Source organism: Echiichthys vipera (genome assembly GCF_963691815.1).
Source record: "Echiichthys vipera genome assembly, chromosome: 14".
Classification (NCBI taxonomy): domain Eukaryota; kingdom Metazoa; phylum Chordata; class Actinopteri; order Perciformes; family Trachinidae; genus Echiichthys; species Echiichthys vipera.
In genome coordinates, this window is record NC_139839.1 from 14,172,644 (window position 1) to 14,185,215 (window position 12,572).

The 12,572-nt window shown below is 40.1% G+C and overlaps 1 protein-coding gene across 1 annotated transcript in view; it reads left to right on the forward strand.

Moving 5' to 3' along the window:
* The window catches only part of fat3b (FAT atypical cadherin 3b), a gene marked incomplete at both ends in the record, with an annotated part of 64,037 nt that extends 57,919 nt beyond the window's left edge, over positions 1–6,118 (forward strand). Inside the window, 4 exons of the mRNA XM_083927599.1 lie at positions 297–395; positions 1,092–1,151; positions 1,440–1,478; positions 5,361–6,118. Coding sequence (XP_083783725.1) covers positions 297–395; positions 1,092–1,151; positions 1,440–1,478; positions 5,361–6,118 — 956 coding nt within the window. The remainder of the gene's footprint in view (positions 1–296; positions 396–1,091; positions 1,152–1,439; positions 1,479–5,360) is intronic.
* Positions 6,119–12,572: the final 6,454 nt, after the last annotated feature.

Genomic DNA, 12,572 nt, shown 5'->3' on the forward strand with positions numbered 1-12,572 from the left:
AAGCTTAAAGAGCTTACAAAGATTCTTCACGAAAAGAGAGCGAGAATGATTTAGGAATCGCCGGTCATCTGTGGTAGTATGAGGGGGCGTGACCCCTGCACAGTTTGACCTGTCTGTCACAGACAGACGTTGTGTCAATGGAGCTTCCATAGTTGGTCACGCCAAGGCAATTTCCATAGTGAAACACCGAACGAAGTTAGAAAAAGAACCTCACATTTCTGAAAAATTAGTATTGGAAATACTGCAACAAACAGCAGCGATATGTACCTGTGTTTCTTTTTGTGTTGTTTCATTAGATGTGTCAGAGCTGGTGGACGAATTGGCATGTCTCTCAGACTCCACCTCTGAGGAAAATTCCCTCAGTTCCTACACGTCAGATTCCTTCGATGACAACGGTAAGACTCTAACCCTTAAATGGCCCAACACACTTTTCACCTTTTATTAGCTTGCCACATACTGAAAGGCCTCTAAAAAAGGAAAATCAATCTTCGAGTAGATATTGCTTCTGATTTAGGAGTCACGTGCAATAAAGAAAAAAGGGCTGGGAACCACTGCTGTAGATAAATTCCCTCAATGTAGGAACCATCCTATCTGCAGTTTATTGTAGTGCATAACCTGTGTTATCATATTGAAAAGCAAGCTTAAAAATATGCCAAAGGAAATGTTTCATGAAAGGTACCTTATCGCAACCAAAACCATTCGTACAAATCCATTAAACGTTAATGTCCTCAGTGAAAAAAAAATCTCCTTTACACTTTTCTTCAACGCTATAGTAGGTGTTTTTCCCAGATAACTCAATACCATTGATTGTTCCTTGGTTAGAAGTCAGGAAGCCGGACACGGTAATGATCGTATGTGTGTGTCTGCATGCATGTGTGTCGGTGTGTGTTTTACGGATAAAGAACTCATGCAGATGCTTTGTCTAATAAATGTAGCTGCAAAGATTGCTGTTCAAAACACGTGTGCACACACATGCTCATGCACGTTCACTCATCTCAGCTCAGTCACACCCAGCACATGAAACCTTAACCTATTCACAAGTGCTCACATTGTTTCTGGTCTTCTTCTCTTTCTCTCTGTGTTCTGCCTAGCCTCCATAGTGACAGTCATACGTCTAGTCAATGATGCTGTTGATGATATTGAAAGTGAAGGTATGAAAGAAAATCCTCTGTTAACGCCTCTATCTTTCTTGTGTCTGTATTGTGATGTCAGAGTGTTTGTTCATTGTGTTTCTGTAGCTCGAAGATAATAATGTAGCCTACTGAATGTAGCCAAGCCCCTGCTGTTCAATCCCCTTTACATTCAGGAAAAAAAAACATCTTGCTACGATTTACACTATCTCTTGTCAGTGACCGACACCGGATCTCTTTGTGTTTCAATTTCTCCCCGTTCTTTGTCTCAGTCTTTCTCTGACTTTGGCTTTCTCTCGCCCTATGTAGTGTCGCACATGGACAAACAAAAGCGGCGGAACAGTCCTGGTGAGTGAGATGCAAAGCAACTGAAAAACATTTCATTATCTTTCCATCCCTTTGGCTTTATTTCTCAAGCTGTGATCCCAAAACCTAACCTTTTGTGTTCTAAACATTATTTTACTACTTTTATCATACAACATACAGCCCAGATCAACATTAATATCAGCACTGACACAAATGCAGTGTCAGTAAGACTCTCTAAACTTCCTCCCTTTCGAACAACTCTTCGCGATCGTGAGTGGTTTAACAAGTAGCAAAACATCAGTGTTCCTCAGTGGGGGGAGAAGTATTCAGATACTACATACTACTACAAGTGAAAAGTCCTGCTTTCAAAATCTTACTTAAGCAAAATGTACTTTAAGGTAAACAGTGCAATGAAATGTTCTCTGCTGCCACCATTTTACTATTATATATATATATATATATGATATTACTGCTGAATTAATGTGGATGTTACATTTTATTGCTGTAGATGTAAAATGTTGTTTACAGTTTAGTTTTTTAAAGTGAAGACTATTCTGAATATTCTTGTGCTCATTTAAACTCTTTTAAATACTGTTGGGTAGTTTAATCTACAGCAAAAAAAATAAAAATGCCATAAGATCATAATGTTTGTAACATGGCTGTCCTGTGAGACCTAGGTATCTCTAAAAAAGTCAACTTTTAACGTGTCAGAAAAACAACCCCGTTTTCAGCTTTGTGGTGATGCATTTTCCTGCTTATCCAAGAGGGAGAGAGAGTTTTAAGTGTTTATTTGGCTAAAGAAGTACAGATCAGTAGTTTACTCATCACAAAAAGGACCACTTCTTACTTCAGTCTATCAGAAAAACCAAAAGCACCAAAAGATGTATTGGAGGAGAAATATAAATCAGTATAACATGGAAATACTTAAGCAAAGTACAAGTACCTCAAATGTATACTAAATTACAGTGCCTGAGTAAATGTTCTTAGTTACACTCAACCACTGGTGTTCGTTCGTCTCCCATATACCATTTATAAATATCAATGATATTGCGACTTTATTAGTTCAGAATCAGGGCCGACATTATTTGCATAAAGAAGCTTGTGACAAAGCTAATTAAAGTAAGCTGGCTACACTTGTCTCAATGTGTCAGAAGTAAATATTTAACATTTCAGCTACAGTTTGTGATTGATTATCAATATGTTTGTTGACTAATTAGGCTTCCACTAAAAACTGTGTGCGTGTTTCTGCTTTCTTATTCAACAAAAGATCTCAATTAATTATTAGAGGTTTAGTTATTTATGTCTTGTGGGTTTGATAAGGGATTTAAAAGGATGTAGATTGGGTAAGTGGATTTGATACTGGATCTAGATTCTGCAGCATATTTTCACAGCCAAAACAGCTTTCTATGATCTAATAAAAACATTAGGCATGATCCAGATGCACCTATCCTACAAGATGTTGTTTCCAGTTGCTTGTGCTACAGTCTTAAAAACAATATTAATTGGCTCGTGTAGTTACCAAGTCTGTTTGTTCTCAGTTGCATGTAATTCACTGGGCTGACAAAACATTTCATTCCTTACTGCAAGACTGCATTTATCTGTTACAGCTGACCGGCTACAGCAAAAGAAGCTTTATTTCAGACAGAGAATTAAATGGTCAGTGGAATTGTTGTCCTATAGGTCTTTCCAAATAACCAGTTGGGTTTAGTGTATTTGCTTTAAAATAACAAATGCACAAACATATATTTCTCATTTTATATATGCGCTCATGTTTTTGCTCACGTCGAGAAAAATGATAATGACCATACATGCCAAACATAGCCTAATGCAGAAGCAACGAATACCAGTATAACAGGAGATTAAATATATCATATTTATAACGAGGTGATCAGTATTCTCCGTCTGACATATCATTAATCCATCATGCGTGAGATGACATGTGTTTGTGGGTACAATTACAGTGTGCATGCATGTGTCTGTATGTGTCTATTGCGTGTTCTGGATTATGTCGGGCGCGTGTGTACCTGTCTGTTTACGTGCAATCGTGCCACGCTAAATGGCTCTCTGCCAGCCCCCCTCTCCCATTATCCAGTCGTGTTTTCCTCCGTGTCATAATTCACTGTGTCTTTCTGCAAACAGTTGTTTCTGTGAGAAGAGAATTTCATCATCAAAGGCTTCCTGTCCCATGAGATATTTGTTTTGTTTTTCCACCTCACTGACAGCAAGTCGCCACCTGCAGAGCGAAGATGAGATTTGCGTAGAGTTCATCAAAGAGTTTATTGTAGATTGTAAGAACAATCGTTATTTTTTTGCCCCTTTAACCTTCCATTTGAACGTAATTCACCCAGAGATGGAGATTTTTCAGAAGCATTGCATGCAATGAGAACTCCCACATGTTTTTATGGTTGTGTTCGACACGTCAGCCTATTTAGATATCCCTGTCCACACGTGTCATGCATTATATACCGGGAGCTGGCACTGCTTATGAAGTGTACTCTCCATCCCACACAGATGATGACCCCCCTGGCTTCACTCTCTTCATCAATATGACATTTTTTCACTCACAGCTCATTAACCTAACCATGAATTATGCAACTTGCATGCTGTAGTTTGTAGAAAGTAGTGGATTAGTGGGAAGTTCTGTGTCAGTCCATTCAGCAGCATTAACTCCGCTGTATAAAAACTGAAATTTTGGCAGATTTTATTAGCACATTAATAAATTATAAATGAGAAGTGGAGCAATCACACAATGTAAACACACAGTCCCACAGAACAGGTAGGAAGCTGCGTAGTGGCACAGTAAGAAACAAAGCCATCCACAAGCTTCCCCGCTAGCATCACAGATACAGACACACACGTACCGACTAAAACTTGTAGCGCACACTCATAACTAACAAGCAAAACAATTCTATGAAAAAAAAGAGATCAAGGGAGTAGATAATGAGCAGAGGAAAAGCTAAAGAGGAGAAACACAACAAGCTAGAGTAGATGCAGGATATTCATTAATGTTAGGAAAAATGGCAGTCACTTATTTTTTTATTTTTAAGTAAAGGAGTTTGTTTATCAGGAGGCAGTAAAATCAGATCTTGGCACCTAGTTCATTTTTTTTGGGGGGGTGCACCTGTTGTAGTTTTAGAAGGGTAGAGATGGAATTAGGGCTGAAGTGACGACCAACTAAATCAAGACTAAATCAAATCAAAGACAAGGTCCAGAGTCCTACTCAAGACCGTAACAGGCAATTGTGTCTTCCCAATGCTCATGCAATGAGTACGGATGGATCTATAAACAAGATTTATCTATCATCTATCATTAAACTAATCAATGGATAGAAATTAGGCAATTCTCTGTACAACTGATCTTAAATCATTAGCCAGGAACAACTTCTTCCAGTTCTCAATAGACAAATCCAAGTCAATGTAGCCAAAAAGGCATGAGACCAAGACAAGTGCAAGACTTGAGACAGACTGAGTCCAGACTCAAGAACTACAGCCCTGGATAGTATCTGCAGTGTTAGTAATTCAGATCAGTCCCTCCAGTAACTCAAAGCATATCCACTGGTGTCACCTTGCTTGATTCTAGTTGATAAGATTGCAATGATGTTTTAGGAGTGAAGTGATTTATTGATGTGGTACCCTTTGCAATTGATCCTGTTAGATAGATAATCTCATTCCATGGTCACCGTGCATTGCAGAAAGGCTGTTTGTTACATTACACACATATTCGAGACAGACTGCACTAGTTTTTTTCCAGGGAATGAAGCCTCAGGCTCCTAACACAGTATGTTAACTAAAATTCTTTTCTTAACTCTCTTAAGTAGGTAGTCTCTCTAATTGTCGTCCCATTAAAAACATACTATTTCTTACTGAAGCTATTCCAAACTGTTAAAAAAGATTATTCTTTCTGTACTTGTCCTTTTCTTTTCAGCATACTGCTGGGAGTCTTCCAGTCAGACTTCAAGTTGGTTGTCACCATCACGTTTGCGTCCACCAGAGGTGGGATCCCATTATGACCTCAGTGACACCCAGCAAAACATCAGACGAGGAAGCACGCGGTCTCTCCAACTGGACTACAAAGCGATGGGCTACGGCGGGGATAGGAGCCAAGAGCGGAGACCGGAGACTGGGAAGAGGACATTCCATTGGGAGAGGAATCAGTCTGGTGACTGGGAGAGGAAACGTATCCTGGACAAAGAAGAAAAGAGAAATCCTGACAGGGAAGGAAAGGACACAGGCAACAGGAGCAGAGATACAGGGGCATGCCAGGACCACAGAGACCAGCAGCAGTTACATGGCCATGACAGCTGTGAAGACAGCTCCTCGCCTATTTATGAGGAATACCATGATTCCAGCCATAACCCAGAGCAAAGTGAAGGCACAGAGAGCCTTTATGACACTCTACCCCCAACCAGACGAGCCTACGACGGATACCCGTCAAGCCCCCCGGGTGTCAACCTGCACCCGGCTCAACTTCTGCCCCCCCTCAGGGCTTGGGACTTACAGACAGGGGAGTTGAGGGGATCACAGGAAGATCGCGGAGGGCTAGGCTCCAGCACTCTGGCAGGTTCTGGGGACGAGCTAGAGAGACTATTAAACCTGGTGTCTCTCAGAGCCAGGAGAGCAACACGAGTAAACAGAGCCTCTACCCAATCTGAACCCACATCAGACTGGGATGGATTTAAATGAGCACACAAGACTGTTTAAAAAAAAAAAGATTTAATATTCCTTTATAAATGAAAGAGAGGCACTGACCCTTTTTGATTATGCTTGACATTTATATTATTACACCACTGGTCCACCACCTAAAAATAATTAAAGGAGAATATTACCATAATATACTTTTATTATCCCACATTATTAGACTGCTGTAAGCAAACACTAATCCATCAACAATCCCCTGGCTCATTCATAAGATGGAGGAATAAGTGGGAATATATGCGTTCTCTAGACGCCTTCACCTGTGCTGCATGAGAGTTAGCTGAAATTGGCTGTGAATCAATGCTATTACATTTATTATTTATAGAACCACTGGAGCACAGTATTTATCAACATGAAAATATGAAAGGAACCAGTCTGTCTCTGTTTTTAGATGATACCAATGTATGTACATATGTTACCCTGTATTTCATACTTCATTCTGTTGAATCGCGCACACACACACCCACACACACCAGCATGCACGCGCACGCACACATACACACACACACACACACACACACACACACACACACACACACACACAATCATTTTGTCAGCTCAACCGTGTAATATTTAATGCATTTCTTATTTTTTTTGCACATGCTCGGGGATGTTTTGAAGAGAACTATTCGCCCACATCCTAGACATACCCTCAGAGATGCTATTAAGATTACCAGACGTCGATACCAGGAGATCTTTAATATAATAATTTGATTATTTATGTAATAATTACACTATTCACATGTTTTGCTGCTTGGGAGCCTCTCCTGCCTCATGCCTCTGCATGAACACAAACATCAGTGGCTCATAAATCTATAATTAAATATAGCACTTTACGTCATGCTACTTTTTTTTCTACTTTTTTTTTTAACTCGTGGAACTCAACAATTTGACCTCTCATTTACACTACCTGTGAAAGACAGTGTGTGGAAATATACATATTATGCACACAGCATACACACCTTGTATATATTACTAAAGCTTGACTTTAAGCACCACTTTACACCTGGTATTAACATGTGATTTTTCACACTTTATGTGCTAAAAGGCTTAGAGAATTATGCAGAAATGTATCCTTTAAGTAAAGACTCACTCACCCAAAACATGTACACACGGTTGCCTCGCTGATAACACGGCGTAAATGCTGCTGTGTTCCCACTTCACACACAACGAAATGGAATGTAAATGGAATTAAACTCCATGTTAAACAACTTTGAAAAGCACGCACATAGGTAGGTAATTGGAAATATTTGAGGATTAACATATTCATAACAGCAGTTAAGGACAGTTGATGGTGCATGAGATGGACTAAATGCACTAATCTGCCTTCATGTCACACTTAGGATGCACAGTATCTTCTGGTAAACATTATTTGACAAAAACCTTTCCTTGCGGTGGTGAGGAAACACCTCTCTTGATGATGTAAACTGTACAATATACAGTACATAGCAAACTGTTGTTGTACTGCACTTGTATCTCAATGAAGATGTAACACTGTGATAAAAGGTAGCCCTTAAAATCATAGGGCACACTCGTAAATGATTCAAATGAAATCATAAGAATTGTAAAAGAAAATATATAATATAATTGCGGGCAAGTGAAAAATCTTCTTGCCAATGGGAGTAAATGGGTTGATTTGTTGCTGCAATAATGTAGTTTTTCTGAGTTATTTTAGAGAATGTTATACTGAAAGGTACTCTACGGATTCACTCTTTGGAAGTGCTGTAACATCCAACACCAATGGAACGCAAACCTGAAAGATTTTAATGTGGTCATGACCGGGCTTAGTGTCACCTAATGTATTCACGGTGTCCATCCATCCATTCATCCTCTTTACCCATTCCTATTCAGGTCTACTCTGGGTTGCTGAAGCGTGCAGGTTGCATCTGGCCACAGACATAGAAACATCCCGGACAGGTCTGACCAAAACACACACACACACAAAAAAAAAACATCCACACCTATTGGCACTTGACAGTTTCTCGTTCACCTGGCCTGCACGTCTCTGGACAGAGGAAGGAAACTGCAGCACTGGAAGGAAACCTATTGGAGCACTGTGACAATGTGCAAACTCAACACAGAACACACAGCTTCCAAAGGCTGAAAATTAAACCTAATACCTCAATTCTGTGGAACAACGCTGCTAATAAGTGAGAAACCTTCGCCGTCATGTATTACTACTTTACTGCCATTCACTGTGGTTGAATCATCTTGCAAAGTACTCTTCAAGTCTGCTCGATTTTCAGTCATTTCAGGTGGCTGATGTGCTGAGCACAATGTTTATTTATCAGTGTGGATATTCAAGGACTTAAAGAATATGCTCCAATCAAGCAGATTCAAACTGCATTGCAAGGCAAATGGCATCTGTCTTAAGGGGGAGTATGTACTTGGTGTGCTGTAGCAGGTGAGCTATATCTCAATACAGACTACATGAGATAAAATAATCCCCATAAATATTTAATCGTGTCAAGTCAGTCTTGTCACGCATCTTGTATGTTTTTCATTCCTTCCCGACTGGAATCTGGCAGATTCATTTAGCAGAGCTTAAAGTTATTGATGTCCTGGGAAAACATGAAGGCATAAGAATGTCTTCTGGAATGTTTAGTTCATGAACTGTTTGAGAAGTCAAGCAATAAAGTCAATTTTGAAATAATTTGAGATTCTTTGTTAAGGGTGTTATGACCATGGCTAAGATCGCTTTGGCCAATTTCACTGTCATCTTCCTACTGCATATGCCCAGAGAACTGATTTCTTTGCTGACTTGAATAGATGTATTCGGCTCATTGTGTGGCGCTCTACTGACCAGTGTTATCAGTGTTATGGTCAAATTATGCAGACTGAGAATTCTTTAAAAGGACCTGTCTTTGATTAGATAATTCTTTTGCTGTCTGTGAATAAATGTGTTCTGAGTTGTTCATGAAAAATTAAAACCACATTCAAAAGCTTCAGTACGTATTTGATTAAAGTCAACACAGATAACTTTTCTGTTTTAACTTATCATTATGAAGAAAGTATTGATTGCATAGTGTTACGGCTACAGAAAAATGACACCACCGGCGTTTGGATTAGTTCTCTGTAAGTCTCACTTTCACTCTGCAATTCTGTCTGCCTGCGGGTTGGAAGAGGAAAGTGCTTTAGTTGTGCCTGTACTTATGAACGCAATAAAATAATAACACGGTAGCTTCGTAGTCTAAACCAAGATGGCAAACTATTTTGCCTTCCACATCGTCAATAGCAGCACTTCACAGTTTCCATAGCTTACCTACCACAATAAACCACAATACTGCTTGAAGAGCATTTCACTAAGAGGCAAATCCACAAAAAAAGACTCATCAAAACCACCTAAAGAAGCTAGGGTCAGGTAATGTTAGCGTATAATAATGGGCGGTCGAACACAAGAGCCCTGCGGGCGGAGGAAGAGGGAAGTTGATAAAACCGTTCTTTCTACTAAGCTAGAGCAGTAAGTAACAAAACATTCCTACTTATTAATACAATCAGCTTTCACTCTGCCTTTATCATAGAGGTTTTCACTCTGCCTTTATCAGAGAACTGAGATCTGAGTTTCTGGTTCAAATTGGGAGTCTCACAGCTGTGTCTTGCTTTGGACAGTATGATATGAACAAGTGACTGAGAGGGTTGACTTGATTGATCCTTGTGTTCATGTGAAAATCAACGGACAGAAAATATGTTATCAATGTGTGCCCTTTGTTTCTATAGAAATGGTGTGCGTCCTGTGTTGAAAGGGAAACTTATCTGGCTGTACCAACAATACCACTTGAGAATGCTAGGTGGATGAAAAGCTATCTGTTAGCACTGTAATCAAGCATGCACCTCTGCACATAGTCCAAATTAAAGCAACTTTAATTACTGAATGTTACAAGGTCTACAACCGGCGAGTAGGATGACATTTCTTAATCGCTTTATACACCCTCAAAAGGTGACCGTGTCATCAATTCTTGATTGGGTCAAAAAAGGTTAAGGAAGGGCGATGGTTTACGTCTCACTCTGCCTGTAGCTAACAAAGAAACGCACTGAAGAACTGTTGAGGTTTTTGAGTATTTTCTCTTCCGCCCCATTGGAGTTGTCACATAAACTTTGTCCTTGTTCATCCAACCCTCCTCATATAAACAGGCTCACTGTCGACCACAAAACATTCCCATGGCAACCAGACATTCCCCGGGCCAATTAAGGGGAAAGGGAGTGTATATGTGTATTACACGTGTATGAACGTGGGTTTGCTTGCAGATGCATAATGTCTGTCTCCGCAAGCTGCTCAACATGCTGGTCCCAAAATACAGTACTGTGTGTTTCTTTGATGCAGTGCAACATGAGGCAAGAGCAGAGTTGTTTGACACAGGAATAAGTCCTCACCCACTGATAAACATATTTTATGTAGGTAGTGCATATGCATGAGAAGTCAGGATTCAGTGGAAGCATGCTTTAGTATTTTAGTTTAGAAGAAAAAATGAATGTTAAAATTACTGATAAACATTTCAAGATTGTGGATATGTGGATTTAATTTTTGAGTGAAACACTTGATATATCTTTTAGTGCATGCCAGTTTATGTCAATGCAATAGCTGGAAATAGCTCATAGTCAAACGTTGGCTGCTTTGTTCCAGATCTATTGCCTCTCCCTGCAGGAACCATAAACCACCAAAGACTCAAACAGGTACGAAGCAGAACCTGAGGGTGATGAATCCGCAGCCCAGTAAGAAATCATGCATTTTTGTGTAAAATGCTCATAAAACTTGATGAAACTCGTCACTGCAGGAGACATTCGCAAACTCATATTGCCAACTTTACAGACAAATATATTCAGCTTTTGCTCCCCAATGTGATTACAACACCTGAATCTATGTTTCTTCTATTACCCCTGCCTGTCACAACAAGGCAACAAAGAAAATTTGATTTTATCAATTAGCATAATATGCTAAAGATTTCTCAAGTGATAACGGCTGGAAGCCTCTAAAATGGGCAGATGGCATGCCAACTTTCTTTTCTTTTCTTTTTTTTTGACATGATTCTCCCTTCATTTAGGGAGAAGAGTTAATACCTACAAGACATGCATACTTAAGGGCAAAACTTTACATAGCATTGCCTCTGCCTCCAGCCATATGTGTGTTACACACAGAATCAACAACAAAATTGTCAACAACATACCACAGGTAGAAATAGTCCTGCTGTCTGGTCAGAGTGATGGGAAAACTACAAGCAAATCATTCATTCACTTTCTACCTCTCACATCCACTGCCCTTGCTTGGAAAACTCATCTTTGACTTCTACCTTCATTTCACTACACACCTGTAAAGATTTGTGACTATTTATTGCATGGATATTAGGCATGGGGCGTAAAATGGGGGTCCCTGGCCAATTACTCAGACCACACCCATTTCCGAGGGCATTCATTTTGATCTCAGCTTCACACCTTCTTTCGTGACTGTATCTTGGGATGCCTTCATGGTGACGAAATCTGACTGCAGACACACAGACAGAAAAAAATCTAGCAACACACTCAAAACTGCATCTGTGTTAGCTGCTTCTACAGAAGTTGTCTCCAGCATCACATTTTGCTATGATGACAAACACACACGCACAAACACACACACACACACACACACACAGACTCACATAAAGCTTGCAGCCGGTGATGATACTGACAGTGATTATGCAATGCCCAAATAATTTACATACTGTCTCTGGCATGTTCTTTGGAGGACCACCCTGCTTATTAAATGCAGTCTAAGCATGCTGGCTGTCCTATGACAAGCACAGGGTCAAACCAAAGGCAAATATGAGGGTGTGTGAGTGAAAAGAGAGAGAGAGAGAGAGAGAGAGAGAGAGAGAGAGAGAGAGAGAGAGAGAGAGAGAGAGAGAGAGAGAGAGAGAGCAATAAACAAAGTGACTGTGTTTACTCATCATACAACAGAGGAAACTGATGAGGACCTGCCAGTCCCTTTAGCTCTGCTGGCTTTTCATTGGGCCATCTGGCATTTACACCACAGAGTCAGCTAAGCCACTTAAAACCTTTCCACCCCCACACACACCATTTTTTTCTCTTTCTTCTTCTCTGCTTTTTTTCACAATGACTTTCCTCCAGATCTGGCCAGACACAGCAGGGATGGGATGGGCAGAAGAATGAATGAATGTTACATAAAGGGGGGAGGGGAATGAAGGACAGATCATGTAGGAAATGCACGAGATGAGCAGAGAAGTGAGAAAAGTAGAAGAGATTACCATTCCCCAGTTTCTGCTTATTGAGGGGTAGCAGTGTGGGTGATTATAAATCCACGCTGTTCTCAGTAACACCAGGATTACACACCCAGCCAGACCTAATCTATGTGCCTAACATCTGCTTCTGATGACACATGCACACACATTCATACATGCACGTACGATACTCACATGCAGTAGGGCAATTTCACCGCATGTATTATTCACTA